This window comes from Chaetodon auriga, chromosome 15 (genome assembly GCF_051107435.1).
Source record: "Chaetodon auriga isolate fChaAug3 chromosome 15, fChaAug3.hap1, whole genome shotgun sequence".
Lineage (NCBI taxonomy): Eukaryota > Metazoa > Chordata > Actinopteri > Chaetodontiformes > Chaetodontidae > Chaetodon > Chaetodon auriga.
The window spans coordinates 1,316,585-1,337,668 of NC_135088.1; the positions used below are offsets into that span (position 1 = coordinate 1,316,585).

At 42.3% G+C, this 21,084-nt stretch overlaps 1 protein-coding gene across 3 annotated transcripts in view; it reads right to left on the reverse strand.

Annotated features, from left to right (window-relative positions):
* Positions 1-21,084, reverse strand: part of sgcd (sarcoglycan, delta (dystrophin-associated glycoprotein)) — a 264,844-nt gene that overhangs the window by 14,646 nt on the left and 229,114 nt on the right. For all 3 annotated transcript variants that reach the window (XM_076750476.1, XM_076750477.1, XM_076750475.1), the window contains one exon: positions 4,229-4,301. In XM_076750476.1, the coding sequence (XP_076606591.1) occupies positions 4,229-4,301 (73 nt within the window). The remainder of the gene's footprint in view (positions 1-4,228; positions 4,302-21,084) is intronic.

Consider the following 21,084-nt stretch of genomic DNA (forward strand, 5'->3'; position numbering starts at 1 on the left):
TCTTCACACTTTGTACTTTTGTCATCTCTTTTTTTCCATCCTTCCAGATTTTCTTATTTTCACTTCACAGTCTTTCCTTTTCTCCTTTTTTTTTTTATTTCCGATCAAAGAATGTCACAAAAAAATGTCAAGGGCAGTCGCAGAACAGTCACTTCAACAATGGAACAGCTTTGTAATGAACATTGAGGTCTGGTTTCTTGAAATTCGACTTTAGCCGAAGCATCGCCGTTTTTTTTGGATAGGGCTCAAACAGATGTACAAGTTCTGACATTGTTGATATCCAACTCTTTGAAAGTGTTTTAAAGTAGGTGTCCAACCCACTCCAACCAATGCTGGCTTTTCTTTTGTGCACACATCTCTACCCCTGCCTTGCAGACTGTTGGCTAGGCAACACGCAGAGCTGACTGTCAACAGACGAAAGGCTGCAAGCTGCTTTAAAAACCCCAATTAAGACACATATTCTGAACGTGCTGCATATATGTCCAAAGATGCTCCTAAAGCCTGAATAATCGGCATATCCCACATGTCTCAATAGGAAAATGCTCCATTGCGAATAAGTCCAAATGCAATATGTTGTTCACATGACTTGCATACATTTCAGAATATTGACATATTCATGTGTATGTACTTCACTGTGGTCCACAGTGGACAAACAGGCCAGACTCGCTCCCTTCACTGTACGAACATCTGATCGTCACTCACTGCTTTACTTTCGAGTATCAAACCCTCACAGGTATTTCCATTTATTTCGGCTGATTTGATTTCTGTGAGGTTGAAGGTGGGTGGATCTGTGCTGGGAATCGCACGCGGTAACTAAATGCAGCAGGTGCAACAGGAGAGTGATGGAGATGCCAATCAAGCCCACTCAGTCCTGGGAAGAGCTAAAGTAAGTCAAAACACATGTGCACGGTTAGGATTTGAATTACTGAGTAGAAAGAGTCATTGGGGTTCAGCGTTTATGTCATGGCCTCATAATTAGGATGACGAATACAGATTTAATTTTTTGTTTCAGTTTGTCTTCTCGCAGTCTTTTTCTTCTACCCATCTCAGTCTGTCACTGTCACGCTGTATCTCTCTCCCTGTCCTTTTCTTCTTCTTCTTTCTCTCATTTTCTGCCCTGAAATAAACATCTCTCTCTCTCTCTCTCTCTCTCTCTCTCCACTGTCATAGTGGGTCTCTCTCTCTCTGCTCGATTGACTGTCATCACATCTGACAGCACAGGCGGGAGAAAGATGATAAACAAGACATTTACACCAAGGAGACATCTTTGGCTGTCCACACACACACACACACACACACACACACACACACACACACACACAGGGGAAGAGAACGAGGGAGGATGCAGCCGCACACAGCCGTCACGGTTTAATTTGACGGACTCCTGTCAGGCAGCTGATAACTTGGGACACCTGTCCACCTTAAAGCGACAGTCCAACCAAAGTCTGGTGATTATCAAACTCTCAGGCTTGAAAGGTGGCGGTAATTAGTTCCCTCATGGCAAATGGAGAATGTGGACTGCATGGATTTTTTGGCCACTTAAGGCCAGAAGAACTGAACATTTGGCTGACAGACAAACAGACCTGACACATTATCACCTTGACATGCTACCAAACACTTATTGCTTTTTTACACATCTCTCGTGGATGTGAAGCCAACAAAGAAAAGCAGTCTATTAAGCAGCTGGATTTTCCAGTGTGAAGGTTGGTGCTGGGCAGATAATGTGCAGTGGGTTTGTCAGAGCTCGACAGCTGCTGCTGGGAACAAGGCTGACAGAGTCCTGAGAGTGAACCATACAGTAAACGTACCAAATAAGATAAAACCCAAACAATGCACTTGAGGAGGCTGAAAAGCTCCGTGAAGCTGCAGATTTGATGGTAATCCTTACACATATTAATTGGATGCACTGTTGTTATAAACATATGGAATAATGCAGCTTTGAGGGTTGTACAATGGGTCAGGTGGAACTGATGGATGAAGTGCACAGTTTCTGACTACGACCCAGATTCAAGAAAATGTTGGGGCGCTATGTAAAACATAAATATTTGATGTGTGAAACAGGTACTTGTAAGTGCTTTCCAAAGGCAACTGGACTCGACCATTATCTGCCCCTAACCTAAACAAGGTTGTCGTTCCCCAAGCCTAACCAAGTCAATTTAAGGCCTAAAGGCTAACTAACACTTACAGTGATCAGATGAGAACGTGCTCATGTGTCGTGGAGGGTAATCCTCTGCTATGGAGGACTTGTTGAAATAAACAAAACTTGTTTTCACAGCAGGAAAAAAACGAATCAAACGCCCTTAGAAATGTGTCAAACCACCCCTGCAGCATAATCCACTTCTCGGCTGTCCATGCGTTTGATCAGTATCTTCCAAGTGCTCATTGTTTTACCAAAATATGGCCGAGTAGAGAGCTTTCTTTCCACCTCTCCCCCTCTCTTTCACTTCTGGTGTCTGTCTCAGAATATCTATGTACAGATTTCCTCTCTAGCATCTCTTTTTAGCCCCGTCTTCTCTCTGCTTCTCTTTGGTCATCTCTCTCATCTTGTCTCTCTCCTTCATTTGCCTCTGATACAGGATATGATGCTCTGATGTTTATTGATTTTGATGAACGCCCGAGTGTAGATTTGGGAATGGAGAGTGACTGATAAAGAGGAAAAGGAAGATGGGGAGGGATGAAGCATGTGTTGCCAAAGATGGACCTATTGATGTCTGAGATTACTTAACACGGCGCTGATTCTGGCTCCTACAGACGGACGTTACTGGACAGAAGCACTAATAGCCCATGGAAAGTGCTTTTTCCACCTCTTCATAGATTTCCACATTTAAATCCTGCCTCTTTACCCGGTTTTCACCTTTCTCCACCTCGATTAACTGAAAGGTGGGAAGATCTTATACACTTGAGTAAGCTGAGGAAGTGTTGTGACCTCGGGGGCCGAAATCGATGCACACACACGTCAGTGCTGAACTGAGCTCACACTGTACATCCTAAATCCTTTAACGCCAAGTTTCTGGACACAGCATAGACTTTTCTTTGGGCAAAACATTATGAAGAAGAAGGAATATGATGAATCAGGCTGGGTCACAGTAAAGCGCTGAGTCATCAATTAGCCCTGCATCATGAATTCAAATACTAGTAGCATTTGACAAGATTGAGCGTGTGTGAATACTGGTTATTGTTGAGAACAAAAAAAATGAACAGGATAACTCATATAGATAGATATAGATATTTAATTAGGTGGTTGATTCACTTCACACTCGACTGAACCAACATTTACTGAGGAAGAGGTGGCTGAAGGAAGCAGAAGAGACTGTTGTATTGCTGATGTGTTGCTGCGGGAACATTTTACAAAACATCTTTTAAATTTCAAATTTCATCATTAATTTTAGAATAATAATCTAATTAATTTTATCAATTGCATTGTAGTGATCGGCGTTATTAACTATAGATTCCCGACCACCAGAGGGCAGCAGTGACTACTGTTCCTACCTGTAAGAGCCTCTTGTTCGGCAGTAGGTAGGAGACCCACACGATGAGTAATTGTATTTGATGAACCCAAGTTTCTTCAGTTTCTATCAGAAACATCACAATCACGACGGTGGTTGGGTGACGTTAGGTCATAAACTGGAATATCTGGGGAACAGGCTGCGTTAGCCTGCCATCTTCAGGGCCAGGCTTTGTGAAAATCTGGACCTCGGTCTGGACACAAGTCGATCTGAACCCAGCCCATATCGTCAACTGACAAGTCACATTAGCCCACATAATCTTTCAATCCAGCCTGAAGAATATTAATCAATTCTGATATAAACCAATAAAAATAACATGATATTTGTAAGAAAATCTGAATTTGAACAATAATAGGATGATTAGGCCCATTATTGGGGGTGGATTCAATGGTCTTCAGAGGGCTCTTTAACGAAGAACTAAATTCTGGCTTCACGTCCTGTTTTCCCTGCTTCCCTCCCTCTCGCTCCTCTCAAGATGTTTTTACATCTAACTCTATGAATTAAGGGTTTATGTTGTGGTGGAATTTGTCGGAGCAGTGCAAAGACAAACCAAGAAGGCTGTGGTGAGTTTCATGTTGTTCTAACATTTTCTGTCTGCAGACCATCCCTTCCAGTTATACTCAGTTCACACATAAATAAACATTTTTGCATACATGTGAATGCTGATGCAGGTGCGCATGCTTACATTTTAGTACGTATGTGCTTTGATGAAAACGACTCACCTTAGCTCTTTAAACGGCTCGGCCCTGACATGCGGCGTCTCCACTGATTTGCTGAACACGGCTCCTTCGGCCCCTGAAATCAAAGAACACAACATCAGACAGGAGGCCGCCGTCAATTGAAACCACAAAACCCTCCTGTCCAATCAATGGACATAATCTCTGAGACTCCGCCGATCTATACGGCTCCAGCCAGCGTGCACGGCTCGCCTCGCCTCGCCAATATAACACGGACTCACACATATTTGATAGGGAAGAATACTCTGGTGGAACATGGCAAGGGTATTTTTAAAATAAAAACGTTATTTCATCATTAAGGGAAATAAGAGTATATTTAAAGCCGCCGCTACAGCAGCTCAGAGCAGCACTGAGAGTGGAGAGAAACACAAACTCAAAAACACGCTCTGTTTACTGTGCCAGCCAGACTTTTGCTATTTGGGAGGCTGGATTTTAATCTCACACTTTTATTCATGACCTCCTGTAGGCAGTGAGGTGACTCTCAATAAGGGTTCACAGTACGAAGCAGCGGGACAAAGCTGTGTGATAGGACAGAGTGTGTGTATGTGAGCCAGTCTGTGACTCAGAATGATGCATGTCTGCCATCGGGCTTTGCAATATACATCATACGACATGGATGGACAGACATGCGATATATGGTGCATGTGTAGACATCCAGTACAGGAATTACCATGTACAGAAACCAAGAACTGCAAAGTAGCCATGCTACAAAGTACTCAGAATACTGAACAGGTACAGTACTCAACAAAGAACTACAAAGCTGTAGCAGAGTCACAATGCGCCATTAAGGACAACGAACGCACACCAGCAGTATCTCCAGATACTCCACTGTCCTGCCAACGCTCCATAAAAGCAGCAATTTTATCACAATTGCTTTTGCCCACCAGCGCTAAATATCATAGGATAGTAAAGTTGTGAAGGATAACAGAAGCTCTACAAGCAATTTTATTTCATGGTGTGTAATAAGCAGTGCAGGGCCACCAGTGTGGCTATAGGCATTTAGGCTCTGATTGACTGTTGTGCCAATACAGCATCTCAGCTCGAGTAAACCGAAGCATTCAGGTACATCAAATCAACAAAGCATCAGGTGCAGATCAATGGCCATGACTAAATGTGTTTCAGAGCGTTTTGAGGCACCGCTGGGAAACCAAACACCTCTCACTCTGTGACACACGTTTAAGTTTTCACAAGTAAGTTAGACGGAGAAGAAAAAGATCCAATCTCATCGAATGCAATTGGCATTTAGCCCCATTCCTGAGCGATGAGGTGTGCGTGTACAGCTGAGGGACCCCGTCTCAGTCAACACGTCAAACATTTAACATCTCCGATATGGGACTGTCAAACTTCCCTGCTTACAACAGGGGATATGCTAGATTTTCCAGGAACAGTGGACTCGTTGAGCCGTCCATGTTGCTCGGAAAACTTAAAACAACAAAAACCAGCAGTATCATACAGCGTTAATGCCTTTACATTTTACAGGTTCCAGCTTTAAATGTGTTTCATGGAGATCCAATGACCTGTGGACAGCATAGTTAAGATATGACAGTAGAAAAAACATTGTGCTTTCTTCAGCTGATTAATATGTCATTTAGACACTGCAGTTTCTGACAGACTTTTACTTTATTTTGAAAGCAACAAGGAAACAGCATTATGTACAATGTAGCTCTGCAGGACTCGGACACAGAAAAAATTCAGATATAATATCTTTCCAGGGAGTCTATCTCTCCATCCATCCGTCTGTCCGTCCAGCTTTCTGTCTGTCTAATTTAATTTGTGTCTCCTGTCGCTGTGTATCCATTCATGTTTTATTTCCTACCACCTCTCTCCGCTCTCTTCGTCCCTTCTCTTAGCTCAGGAGTGCCTCTCATCTGCTTGGTGAAAAGCTCTTAAGAGGAAGCTCTGAGGACCTTTTAGCACCTTTTAGGAAGACTGCTAGTAATGAGACTCTGAATAGGCAATAAATTATATAAAACACATATTTTTAGTTATTTCAGTCATTCTGATTGCACAGCCACGTCTAAAATGAGCAACTTTCTCCTCCTGAAGTCGTCTATTTTTTTTGAAGCCACCTGCACAGATTTAGACGCGGCAGGGCAAGTTTGACAAGTTTGAGTATTTTTCAGTTAAACAGGCGTTTAATGGTTGAGTTTCCCTGATGTCTGGAGATATTTACAACACACTCGTTCCTCCAGGGAGCTCTTCATAACGCAGCTCAACCTGTCGAAAAGTCACGGAGGTAAAATATCTTTATGCAAAGTGGAGCTTCGACTCGCCCATGTGGGATAGATAACTCTCCTCTTAATGACTGCTACAGGTGGAGCCACTTCTGTTCCCCTCTTTTTTCTTTCTTTTTTCACCCAAAGGTGAAATTCTGCTCGTAGTGACAGGATGAAATTCAGTACTGAAACTTTTGTGCATTCCGGTTCATCCTTAAAAACACACAGCATCATTTACCAAGTAAAATATAAGCTACGGCACTGAATATTGGGTAATTACTGAGCCATTTCACCAGTCGAGCACAGTGTTTCACAAGGTGTTGCAATTAATAGTTGCTGTTAGGAAATAAGTGGCAACAAGGGCTATATTTTTCTGAAATATATTTTTAAAGATGAATTCCTGTGGTTTTCTGAGAGGTGAAAAAAATAAAAAACAACCTGAGGGCTTACAAAAGAAAAAAAAAATCCCTGTTTCCAGTAGCTCATGAAAGCTCCGGTGACGTTTAAATACCTACTGTTGAGTCAGTTAGAGCCGGAGTACAGAGAGGAGGATGTAAAGTGAAGTGGAAGCCTCGGTGCATGTCACTGCCTCTTTCCCGCAGTAAAGTGAGTGAAGATAAAACAGAAGCCTCACATTAGAAATCCCAGCTCTCAGTGGGAATAAAAAGAACAAAAAGCTCTTTACTTTGCTTCTGGCTGTCACTCTGTCTTAGCCCGCGAGTTTAAAGGATAAAACCAGTGTCATTTTATTTTATTCATGCCACCATTTTTTATCACCCATATAGAAAGTTCAAACACGGTGATTGACTCACCACAGCGGTGTGGAAAAATTATTTCTCTCATTTGTGCTTTTCCAACACACCTTCACACCTAACCGCTGGAGAGGCCCAGCGATAAGAAGGTACGACGAAGGCGCCGTACCGGTTTGTCATTGGTTCTCCCTTCATCCTCACTAGAGTTAGTAGAAGTAGAAGTAACTTAAAATAAGTCAGCGCTGACTTTCAGTCTCACATGGGATGCAAACAGCAGTCATCTGGGTGAAAGTCCTGTGTTTGTTCGACCCAGCCGTCCACCCACCTCCTCCAGATGTGGACTCTCTGGCTCTTTATATGAGATTAGATCCATACAGCTGTTATTCCGTTGAGGTCAGCTCATGCTTTTCAGAAACTTTGAACGTTTATCTTTAAGTGTGAATTAAATATTCCTCAGCACAAAACCCAAAAGCCTCCTGGATGATTTTGAAGTATAAACGGTTATTTTAGGGGCATCAGTGATAAATGATTCAGCTTTATTTCTGAGCAGTATATTTTTATGTGTAGTTTAGTACTCATGAATCTCAGCAGCCATTTGCAGGCAGAAGATGCCACTAAGAGCTGCAAAAAAGAACTAAAGTCTGACATATTAAATGTGCTTTGTGATTACAATCGAGAACAAAACACAATATGTTGTTGATTTAATCCAAAAAATGATCCAAGATCCATAAAAAGTTATTCAGTTTGTTGAAATTAGTTTAACAAAGCTTAACCTCTGACTTCAGCATATTACTGTGTCCTGATGGTTTTCATGAAATCAATACAGTTTTTGAAACTATACAACGACTACACAATACCCACTGAATGTACTGACGTTCAGTCCCTCTTTACATCCACCTATGCACAATTCACAAGGAGCCATGCAGGCATGTTCTCCAACGTTACTGATTGTAATTTTATCTCACAGATATAAGCCCCGCGGTTAACTGATGGCTCTCCCACAGATGTTTCACAGCTGTATTAATTAACTACTCTGAAATGTCTGGCTGGCATTGGCTGTAAAGTAGAAACACAAAGATTTTCATCAGTAGATCATTTTTCATTTTTCTATGGGAGGCAAAAAAGGTTCAGTGACAGTGAGCTGTTACGCCTCATTTCCACTGCGTGGTATGACTCGGCTCGGCTCACTTGGAGACATTCTTATTTTGGGCTTTCCACGGGTAAAAGTTGTAGATGGTAACTGGTACTTTTTAATGTTTTTTAAAGTAAAAACACTGCAGACCCCTGCTGCTCAGACAGAACGGCCGCCGTCTCATCGTCTGTGCTCTGAAGTAGGTTTTTGCAAACTTTCCTGTTGGTCTTTTGGATTGTGATAAATGGCCACAATCCAGGATTCAAGAAGCTCATCGTCCTCCATTGTTCCTGTGTTTTAGTCATGTTGAAGATGAAGAAAACTATCTACAGGTGAAAATCTGAGAAAAGTACCTGATACCAAGGTGAGTCGAGTGGAGCCAAGCTGTTCCTTGCAGTGGAAATGAGTCTTAAGATGAAGAGCTGCAGGACACAGTTTGCACACCTCCAACTTTTCATCAAGCTAACCAGCTCAGCAAATGAAAGTATGGTTGCTGTAATGATCAAGTATGGCCAAATCAACCAATACAGAAATCTTAAGCAGTGTTTTAAGATCAGGGATTGGGTATTTAGTTCATGTTTGTGTCCATCCATGTGTTGTAAATACTCAGCTCGTCATCTTTCTGTGAACAAAACTAATTAGATTTTTACCCCTTGAACCAAACCTGAACATCTGATATAATCCTCCTTTGTTTTCTCTCTACTTGAACATGTAAAACACTTTGCTTCCATTTGCTGTAACATCAGCCAAAACAATCCAGTATGGGCGAGGCTCCAGTTGTGTGTTGGACACTGATGAAGAGTTTGAAGACAAGACATTTTCTCACATTAAATGCCACAGATTATTGACATTGTGACATGGCAGATGTTTATATTTTTGCCCTGCTGTCTTTATTTGTACTCAGCAGAGTGTGATGGCTCCATTCATGTGCACTTCTGTGAATAATAAAACTTGATCTATCTGATTTTCTGATCACTGGTTCCACACAAATACTGAGCGTAGAGCAGCAATATGTCACAGCGCTGACACGTTCATGGAGCGGTGGGGGGGTTCGGGTGAGAAAATAAATGATGCCATTAAAGATTAATGTGTCTGCGTGAGCAGCTGTGTGTCCATGTGTATCTGTGTATATGTGAATGTGTGTATATCAGCGTGTGTGCTTGTGTTTATGAGGTAGTAGTCAGACCAGGGGCAGATATAATCAGTTGTGGCCTGAAGTATCTCGGAGGTGATGAAATACAGGGACACATGAGGCACAGAGGAAACTCCCTCCAGGAATAATTTCAATGATTGGTGATGGTTGTGGACTATACATGAGCAGCAATAACCCAAAACCAAAATCCTGCATTAATCTTGATGCATTTCGGTGCAGAACGCTGCATCATTTTGCTGTCATTTTTAATATTTCCTTGTCTTTTTTACATAAATGAACTTTGGCTTATTGTATTACATGCTGAAAGATACTGAATGATGCTTTAACACATTTTTACAACCAGTCAGATTTTGTATTTTGTTTTACAGCAAAGGAAGGAAACTGCAACTATCACTACAACAACACAACTGTTACCAACCAACTACGTTACTGAGTCACTACACTACACTGTTTCTGGAAATGAAGGTATACAGTGGTTGCATCTATACAACCTTTCAAACCCCACATCTTTTCTGTCTAGGACAAAGGTAGCGTGGTTGGTAGAGCTCAAAGTGTTGAGAAACTACTGCAGAGATCATTAGTTTGGCTACCAGCTGACTAATAACGTCCAATCATATTCATACCATTGTGCATGGCAGCCTTTGTAAACTGGTGCTGACATTATAACCTGACATTATGCACTACGAACTGCTCCTCAATTTGTGACTGAAGCCTTAGTATTGTTGATTTAACAATTAATGAACGTACTCGTTAAGGGGGAATTAGAGAGCTCCATCAATGTACAGAGCCTGTTCTAGCAAATGAACACTGTTTGCTATAAAATGTCAATTCTTTGATGTGTGACTGACTGAACTGTAATTTACATATTATAATTACAGTTTTTATCAGTGGAGTTGGCCTGCATGACCTGTTTTCGAGTTAGACCACGTAGTCCGTCACTGCTCGGCTCAAACAACCATCTACTAACCATTGCATTATTATACATCAGGTGATGAGCTGATGATAATAAAAGGAAATTAAATCTACAAGCACAGTTTGGTTTCAGTCTGCTTTGACTTCATGCTGATACTCAATGCCTGTTATACTGTACTTAACTATACAGTCCTGTGCTGCATTTAAATGCACATAGCTGTACACGGACACACGTGCTTGGTTAGATCAAATATGAAAATTTATGTATGGCACGTGAGCTGGATTAGCATGCAAAGTCACACAGCTCACTGTAACTAACACTGTTAACTAATTTACTGTATGTTTATTGTATGAATGCATGCCCATGACAAAAACAGCAGGCACTAATGGACAGTCCTGTTGGACGTAATTGACCATCAGTGACACGTGCATCTCTAAATTCAGTCCAATTTAATCCACAGATGTAAATGTTGATGGTTCGGCATGATCACGACCACACGGGACCTGTAACTCTTCAGTCAGAGCAGACAGCTGGGTGAAAATACTGCAGGCGGAAGCTCGACGAATCAGGGATGCTGTTCCGATGTCTAACCGTGAAATTATGACTGCTGTCTGGACGTCTAACCGCATGAAACCTGCTCTCATCCCGTCAGAGAAAATCTCCACTCTCAGGCTGTTAGATAAAACCGCTTTATGTTGTTCACTGTGTTCTGTAGTCATTTTGTGATGAAGTGTAATTTACCATCATGGTGTACCCACTTTCCCTCAATCAGCCTCAACCACCTCTACTGCAACTGGTGATTGCCTACATTTCCCACACTGACTTGAAGATCTCTGAGAGAACCAGATTGTTGTCTGTATTCGTGTACACTAAAATCGAGGCAGGTTTACTGTGCAAAGTTATTACCTCAGCAATAAAACAGTATTTTCATGGTTGGTACACCTCCACCTTTGCATATGGATTCCTTCCTGAATGAAGTCCATAGAAAAACGCTCTTGTTTGATACCAAATTTAATCCCTAATTGTGTAAAAAGGATGAAAAATCTACTATGGAAGTGTGCTGCAGTGATGCTTTACATGAGGTCACATCATGAATGTGACAGGGAATCCACAGAAATAGAAACACAGCCACAAAATGACAAGCTTGTATTTTCAAACAATATTAAGAATGCTTGGTTGATTTTTGCATGAAAAATGAAAAGTCTGAAGTGTTTAGTGAATCCCCCTGTGGGATAAAGTCATATCGCATCTTATCTTGACAAATTACATATTGTCTGGATTGTATTTTGACTGGAAATTGGTCCTCCAGCCTTTAAACAAAAAATAAATGAGGGCACATGAAGATGAGCGGACAACCGGTTCAAGTCAGGTGAAAGTCTGCAGCCACACTAGAGGACTTATTAGACTGTAAAGTTCAGACAAACAATCAAAAAACTGTTGGGGAAAACACAGCTAGAAGGTATTATCTGACAAGAGGAAATACCACATTGTTGCTTAAATTTAAAGAATTTATCTTCTGTACATATTTTATTGTATTGTACTTTTAGACGTTTAGCATTTAACGCGCTAGCTTGCAAAACCTACAATGTGTAGTATAGTAAAATTTAGCAAACTTTTCTGTTAATGTGCTAACATTCTGAACGTCAATATTAGCACGCTAACTAAGTAAGCATACATGGACAAGTTTTCACCTGCTGGCTACGCTAAATGAAATATCTGGGGATCATCAAAATCATTTCATGGCATTCAACCAATGTTTGTCGAGCTGTTTCAGTCCAGACAGAAGAACGAAGAGGCTGACAAACTGACCTCACGGTCCCATAAGCCGCTAGCGTGGCTTAAATCAAACTGATATGGAGCTACATTATCGTGTCTACAAAGGAACATGGAGTTCTCTTGCAGAAACTCCTGGAGGCCAGTATATAACATCCTGAATCAGACCTGCCACCCAGAACTGTGCAGGACCAGGAAGTTCAATATTCACCCATTTAATATTTCTCTCTCTCTGCCCTCTATTATATGTCTCTCCCATTCCTTCATTTGCGCAGTCTCATTTTCTCTGCTGGAAAGTATATAATATTCCTCCCTTTTAATATTTCAGTCAGACTGGAGGTGTAGCCAGCAGCCCTTTCTAATAAATAGCCAGCACTCCCTGCTGAGAAGCTTTGCCCTTTCTCCTCTGAATGGAAAGGAAATCAGCAGCTTTTATTGAGGGGGGCGATTCTCCACCTCGACAGTAAGTTTAGGCTGTCAAATAGCATATGCAGGATTAGAGAAAGTATAGAAAGAGAATAGAGATCAAAGTAAATACTGAATATAGAAGAAAGAAGGAGCAAAACTGAGAAGGCGACGGAGGAACGGAAGAAAAAAAGCAGAGAGAAAATGTTAGAGAGCAGGCCAGGAAAAAAGAAAAGAGGGAGAAGGGGAAGCTAACGATGGCAGCCTGGCGACGGATGGATCTCTCTTGCTCTACTCAAGTTCCACTCGTCACATACAATATGCAGCCGGCGGACTACAGCCCGCTAGGAAAGACGTGACAACCCCACCGTCAATTTCTCCTACACTGCAGGTGAATATAAATCATTTACCTGGGGTCATATCACTCCCCAACTTCGGCTTTTTCTTTTTTTTTCTGCAAATATGCTGACAGAGCAGAGAGACACTGCCATCGGAGTGACAGGCAAGCCCGACAGTGATCGGCGAGAAGGCGAGAGACATTTTAACAATGCCGGGGCGGCATCGGCGACAGCAGATACACAGCAGCCATCTACGGTGACAGCTGCAACATCCATCCCAGCCTGCACAGTGACGAGCTGTCATCCAGTATAGAATAAGACAAAAACAACAGTGTGTGTGCATTTTCAGGGGCACCGCCAGTGGTTTAGAAGATCAGAGAGCCGTTTCTGATTTTGATTAAGAGCTGAAATCATCAACTTGGTGGAGACGTGAGGTAAAACTCATTTTGATAGCAGACAGCTTGCAGTGGAACGCAGGCCATCATTAGCCGTGTGCGCCACAGGCTGGCGTGTGACGCTGCGCCGAAAGGGCCGAATTATCCGATTCTAGGTGACCCCAGATCTGTGCAGGACTCCTCTCTCTCAGTGCCACACATGAAGTCTCTCTTGCTGTCTTCTGTCTTGCAGACATTCTGATTTGGTGACACACTGGTTATCCAGCATTTTGGTGAACTTTGCATTCAAAATGTGCGTCAATGAATAACCTTCAATGGTAAAATGTGTTCTTAGGAGGTAAAGCTAGGTAGCCAACCAAGTCAGCCAAAACATTTCATTATTTCATTCCAGTTATGATCTCTGTCTCTCTCGCATGCACACACATGCCGTCATCATCATCATCATCATCATCATCATCATCACTGCAGTTCAGAAGTATGAGCTGAGCGGTGGTAATCAGTCAGCACCCAGGGACAAAGATGATTAAAGTGACTGCATGAGGAGACCATCTGAGCATCTCTCACTGTCGCTCCCCATCATCATGAACACAGGAAAGAATGAAGGGAAAGAGAGGAACAGACCGATGTACGAGCTCGAATAATCTTCATCACACTGTGGCAAAATGTGTCCTGATTTAGATTTTCCTGCCATGTGTCACAGACCCAACACCTTTTCAATAAGCCTCGAATCAGAAGGGAAAAGGTGAATTACTTTTTTAATTTCCAGTGTGTGGATGTCAGACACTGAGGCCTTGCACACTCCAGTGTAAAGGTACGATAAGTCAGTAACCTGATACCATTCATATGAACATGTTGGTGACATGGCTTTAGGGGTGGCAATGTCAGCGTGTCGGTCGATGGGATCATTACTTCAGTCCAGACAGAAATATCTCAACTGCGGGATGGATTGCAATCAAATTCATGGTGCCCGGAGGAGGACTTGAAATAACTTTTCATTTCGCTGCTTCGTTAGGTCAAAACTGCAATTTGTTCAATACCTGAAAAACTAATGACATTCCCATTAGCCTCGGTGCTAATTTGGATTTAGTACTAATTAGCAAATGTTAGCATGCTAACACAAAGATGGGGAACACAACAGCATTGTACCTGTTAAAAATCAGCATGTTAACGCTGCTCCTGAGCATGTTAGCACGCTGATGTTAATACTTAACTCAAAGTACCTTTGGGCTTAAGTGCCGTCTCACAGAGCTGCTAACGTGGCTGTGGAGTAAACTCTGAGTCTTTTTTAACTGCCTGTAATGAACATGCACATTATTAGTGCTGTCTTTGAAGAGGACACCATTTACCGGAAAATGTTTTTGGAAGCAAGGAGACACAAAATTTTAACAGTATATTTTAATAGATATCTTATTAAAGTTTTATGTCTTAATGCAAGTATGAAAAATTGCACAAATGAAAAGAATGAACCTGTTAGCTTACATCTTGCTAAAGACAGCAGCAGGGAGACATGCAGACAGACAGCTGGACACTGCTGAGCACACGGTGGTTAATGTCCTTCAATCTTCAACAAAGATTGTAAAAGATAAGTTAAGAGCCTGAACCTTGATGGCCGCCTGCCTGCCTGCCTGCCTGCCTGTCTGTCTGTCTGTCTGTAAGTGTTTGAAGCTTGCAGCCGGCGGGGCAGAAGTAATGAAGTCCTGAGCCTCTAATTGGAAAGAATGATAGTGAGCAGGACGTTTGATATTCCTCTGCAAATAGGCCTGCCGGGGACGTCGACTTGAAGAGTGTTGGGTCAAGCTGATTAGCATGGCAGTGTGTGTGTGTGTGTGTGTGTGTGTGTGTGTGTGTGTGTGTGTGTGTGTGTGTGTCTCTGTGAGTGTTTTAAGCTCATTTGAGTTCATTCATTTGCACATTGTGCATATTGAAAATAACATATACATGAAATAGTTTGTGAATGCTCGCAGCAAACACATTTGATGAGTCTGTGTCGTGTGTCCTGCTTCACTACAATAGACACAAGCAGAATCAGGGTGTTATAACGTATTAACTGAATGAACTGAGAGGCCATACACTATATGGCCGCAAGTATGTGGACGCCTTATTCATTTGTGTTTCATAGTTTTATTGTTACAGATAAGAATGAGATATAATACAATAGTGTGTTTTCATCCTATTTCAACATGACAATGCTCCCATGAACTGGGTCAGGTCTGGAGGGAAATGTTTTTCCTGGTCTGGAGTGGATGGACTTGACGGGTCTGCACAGAGCCCTGACCTCGACTCTAGCCAGCACCTTTGGGATGAACTAGAACAGGGACTGTGAGCCAGACCCTCATCAGCGAACATCAGTCTTCACTAATGCTCTTGTGGCTGAATGGGAGCAAATCCCTGCAGCCAGGTTCAGAAATCTGATGGATAGAGACTGTTGGCTGCAGACGAATGCCCATGGATTTGGAATTACATGTTCAACTGTCACATTTTGAGGACATGTTTTGTGGTCTGTCCACATACTATTGACCACATGGTGTATCTTCATTCAGTACAAAAACAATTGTCCAGATCTGTTTCCATCAATATTCACTCAACACCTCATTCTCTACATGTCTAATTATTTTTATTCTCCTCAAGAGTTTTGCATGCAGTCGGCCAAATCATACACGGTACGCAATTAAGACACATCGGCTCGTGTGCATTAAGTATTCATATGATCAGTCGAACATGAATTATGGCTCAGAGTAGTAAGTAATGTCCATGCATTAAGACAGAGTGTCCGATTTGTTTCTGTCAAACTCAGACAAGGCTGAGGAATTTCCTGATCTGGCACTGAAGTCCAAACAGCAGCATGCATCAACATCTGTTTAAGGCTGAACGTGGACATCAGGCTCACGCATGTGCAAAACATTTCATAATGACTAATATTTCAAAAATAGACCCGAGCAGGCAAATTCAAATGAGGTTATGATAAATGGAAAAAAAAACGAGACTTTGCAGGCATGTTTGCGCAGAGTTGAACTTTTACATCACTGTTCATGCATCAGTGAGTTCATCCAATTGAATTAAACTGTAAGTTGGAATCCTGCGCTCCAGGCAAAAAAAAAAAAAAAAAAAAAATGAAGGAAGGAAGGCTGTAGTTTGACATTGAAATAATGCAATGAAAGGTATGTGCAGATCTCAGAGGTACAGTTTCCACCTCATGTTATAATGAAGTACAATACTTTAATGATATAGCCCATTAATACTTTCCATCACTGCTGACCGTTTCCCAAAGCAAACTGAACATTAGATTAATTCCCTGCCTTGTAGGAAGCCACTGGTTTCCATTCATTTCACTAAAGGATGGAAATCAACTCAAACATTTGGATAATTACACCATCCACACTGAGCATTTAGTCACCTTTAATTTGTAGATTATTATTGTAGAGGTTCACATTTGCCACAATCAGCCTGTCCTCACCAGAAGAACAGCTGTAAATCATCTGTGTCATCTGTGCAGGTAGGTCAAACAAGCACAGGACTTTCACTCGGGAGACTGTTGTTCGTGTCCCACGTCCACCATTGACTTACAAAACATTCTGAACTTATGTCAGTACATACTTAGAGTTAACAGGGTCTTGCCTCTGTGATGGCGGCAGGAAACAGGGAAATGATTTACCGTATGCCAAGATGGAAGTTTAAGTTAAGGCCAGTAAGAAGCTCAAGATTGCCTGTTTTGGAAAGGTACAAGAATTGCCAAATGCAGCAGTTCCACCAATAGAAAGGCAGTTTGAGACACTGCTAGATCCAACAGGGACTTGATGTTTTGTGGCCCACAGGGTCATCTACACTATCTGCACATTCCCCACCAGGGGTTTGCATCTGGATGGGAAAACCAAGATGGATTTCCCATCTCTCTCACAAAGATTCAGACATGTTGGTTAAGTGTATGTTGAAAATCGATGCTGGGGGTTTATGAAGACACATGAAATGGCACGGGTAACCATATGAAGTGATCTTCATCCGGTGGAACAGGGTTCCCGTTCACTGAATCAGGCGCTTTCAGCTCGAGGACGGCAAACGTCCAGAGGACAAAAGAGACTGGAGCACAGCGATTGATTCACAGCCTTTAACTGTGCAAACACACGAATGCTTCCACGCTAATGTGTATTCATCAGAGTCAAAGTGATTTTCAACTTTCTCATCCGTGACTTTCCGCACCTGTTCGATTCGACGGCCTCGCAGGTCACGCGTCGGTTCGACGGCTGCATTCATGAGGTTATTTTTAAAGCCATTAATGGTCACAGAGGGGGAGGAAGCAACCTGTCTGACCGTTACTCGCGTTTCCTTTCATGTGCTTCTTAACTGCGGTGTAATCAGTCCTCATCTGCCGCTCAGTCGATGAGGAGCCTGCAGACTCGGATCGATACGGCCCACCTGCATTTACACACCGCTGGCCGCCTCCACGCTCGCTCCTCACCGCTCCGTTCACTCTGTTCTCCATCCTTCCTCTCATCAGCTTCCTCTCTCTCTCTCTCTCTCTCTTTATTTGCCTCGTAAACATGTACAAACACTTCACGAGGGATCGACAAAACCCATCCCGAGGTTTTATTTCGACTTCCTCCAGCCAAAATATTACGCCTCCTCCTTTGAAATTATTTCATCAGAAGGTTTCCAAAATGTGACCTCAGTGGGCATGGTGCCCTCTTCCTCTCTTTCTCTTCTTTCTCCTCCCCTCTAAACCACCTTCTTTGGTTCTCTCTTCTTCCTTTCTTTCTTTCTCGAATTCCTTTTCTACTTTTTTTCCATCTCTTAGCCTTACCCTCATCTTACTCTTAGCCTTTTTTACTTACCCATTCATTTTTCTTATTTATTCCTTGTACTCCTCTCCTTCCTCCCTTTGTCTTTAGATGCACGTTTCCTTTCTCTCATTTCCTTCTTCTTCCTTCTTTTCTAATTTCACTCCGTCCTCTTTTCCTTCCCTCAGCTTTGCTTCTCTTATGTTCGACCTCCCTCCTTATATTCTTACATTCCTTTCCTCTGGTTCTTGATTCTGCCCTCCACATTCTTTTTCTTCTCCTGTTCATCTTTGGTCCTGCCTTCCTCCCTCTCTCCCTTCCCTTCCTCTGGTCCTCTGCCTCATTTTTCCCTCTCAGATTCCTCCCCTCTCTCTGCATTCTCTTGTCCCCCCCCCCCAGTTTTTCTCACCATTTGCAGCTGAGATCAATCAGGAACTTATGAAGCATGCGGCGGGATAAATCAGTGGCGTTCGGAGGCCTCATGAAGATTCACTTAATGTTATTTCATGTCAGCAGATGAGTGGTACTGATAAGGAACATCAGTATCAGAGAGAGAGAAAACTGGGGTGAGGAGGAGGAGGAGGAGGAGGAGGAGGAAAACGTGGGCGGGGAGAGAAATGTGGTGGATAAAGAAAAACGCCCCGAGTGAGGAGAGTAAATAAAACACAGTAAAATTAGAGAAGAAAGATTAACAGTCTTTATAAACCCCATACGATAGAATTCATACTTAAATTTCAGGCCATCTGCCACAGAGAAGTTATTTTGTTTATCCAGACCAGTGCAATTGGTGGCAGGGAATTATGGGTATTATGGGGAAAATGGGGTATTATAAAGCTTTGCAGAGATATTACAGAGCCGTGGGGGAGCCCACAGCGCTCCCATGTTTTACACAAGTTTAACCTCTCCCAGTTTTACACACATGTACTTACAGTGAGCTACTGCCATGGTGAAGTACCACAGTGACGTACTGCTGTAAAGACTGAAATACTGCCGTGTACTACTGCTGTACAGATTAGACCCTCAGATGGAGTAACTGATTGCTGACAAGGTCTTGGGGCATACATGGCTGTGGAAGGATGTTTGCATATCGCCAGGTTTAGATTCTTCATTGATCAATGTAACGACTGTCCCCCGCGGGCCACCGTAGTTAGTTCATGGGTGTCTGTGAAAAATGAGAAACGTGGAGCGTTGTTTGATCAGAGAACTACTGAGAACGCAGCCTGAAGCAGAAGGAAAATCTTGGCACTATAATCTGAAAAAAATGAAGTAAGAATACGACATTTGTGCCGCATCAGCAGAACTAATGCAACTCTTCACTCTTTGTGTTTACTATGAAATATGTTGAAAACTGATTTGGATACTCTTGTTCTGTCCTCTTCTTCTATATTAAATTGTTGGAATATTGTGTGAAAAGTATGCATTTAACAGTATGCACAGTTTTCTGTGATTTCACATGTTACACACACAGTAATCTGGAATATTCCCGCTCTGTGGTCATATTAATGTCGTGTAGCTGACTGCTGGTTGTTTCAGCACAGACAGCTGGAGTCTCTCAGCCAGTCAGGTGATGTGGCTGCCGAGCTGCTGGAGGAGGTGACGGCAGCAGTTTAAACCGCCGTGGAGCCTCTGATGTATTTTTCTATTAGGTCTATAACCCAACCAACCATCTGTTCCAAAAACTTTCCTCTGGGAGACCATACTGGGCCATTAAGACCACAACTAACCGCCACCTTAAAAGCCTCTTCACAAGAGCTGTCAGCCCTGCCTCCCAACACACACACGCAGTATATACACACACATCTGCCCACAGGCAGAACTTTGCTTTACAAACTCCCCTCTGAATGTGATCTCGCTGCTGTTACTGTAACTCCCAGCACTTGGACTGTCAGAACATCAAGCGCATACGATGCAGTTAAATTCACCCTCAGCAGTCGTTTCACGTAACAGCTCTTCCTGACGTGTCACTGACTGTAGACTGCTTAGCAAAATCAAATGTATATGAAAGAAAACGCCACTCAAACGCTCACTGAGACTTACTGGTGCTACTTTCAAAAACCTGTCTGATTAATGGCGACTTTGTGCCGTACATCATGATGTGTCACTTCTCTTGAAGCCGGACTTCTCGTCCACGACCAAAACACGCCGTTGGAATTAAGATTGCGTCTGCACACCGTCGGAGCAATTCAGACGCCATTCAAAGTTAATTGTCTAACAAGATGAAAGACGGCAAGCAAACTGCAAATGCCAGGCTGCATGTCTATAATTAACAGGATTGTTGGCTAAATGGTAAATTGCACTGAGCCAGTTTGAAACTCAGTAATCACAAAAACACAGGCTGCAGCTGATATATGGTGCATTGAATTATGATCCAAAAATAAGGCATCCATGTGGATTTGTAATAGTTTCTGTTTAAATGATTCGTTGATTAGTGGACTGAAATTTTATGGACTATAAATGTAAAAAAATCTTTAGTTCCAGCTTCTCAAATGTGTTGCATAAACTATGTGTAAGTGTAAATTGAATATTTTGGGATTTGTTGACTGTAAAAAAAAACATTTAAAGAGGTCTATTTTTAAATTTCCTGACTTTTATGGACAGGCAGCAGACAAATGGTGGGGTGAGTCACTCCTTTCCTCCCTGTATACAAAGGCCTTAATGGACGAGGACCGAGCTCCATCACTAACTCCATCGTTTATTGTTTGCCTTCAAAAACACTGTGATCATCTGCTGCTGGTCTACTGGAGGTTTCTCCTTTGTCCATTACGCCTCAAAGCTCTGGAACATGATACCTGCAGATAGATAAAAAGCTATCTTCACTTTAGCCTTTAGCCTTTAACCAGCGATGACTTCCTGATAAAGGTCTGAAGCGTTCACGCTTTGCCTCGTGCTGACGCACTGCTGCACTTCTTTTAAAAATGTTTTATTTTACTTGATTTTATGCATTCTATGTAATGTATTTTTACCTGTATTTTATTATTTTATTCAGTGGTTT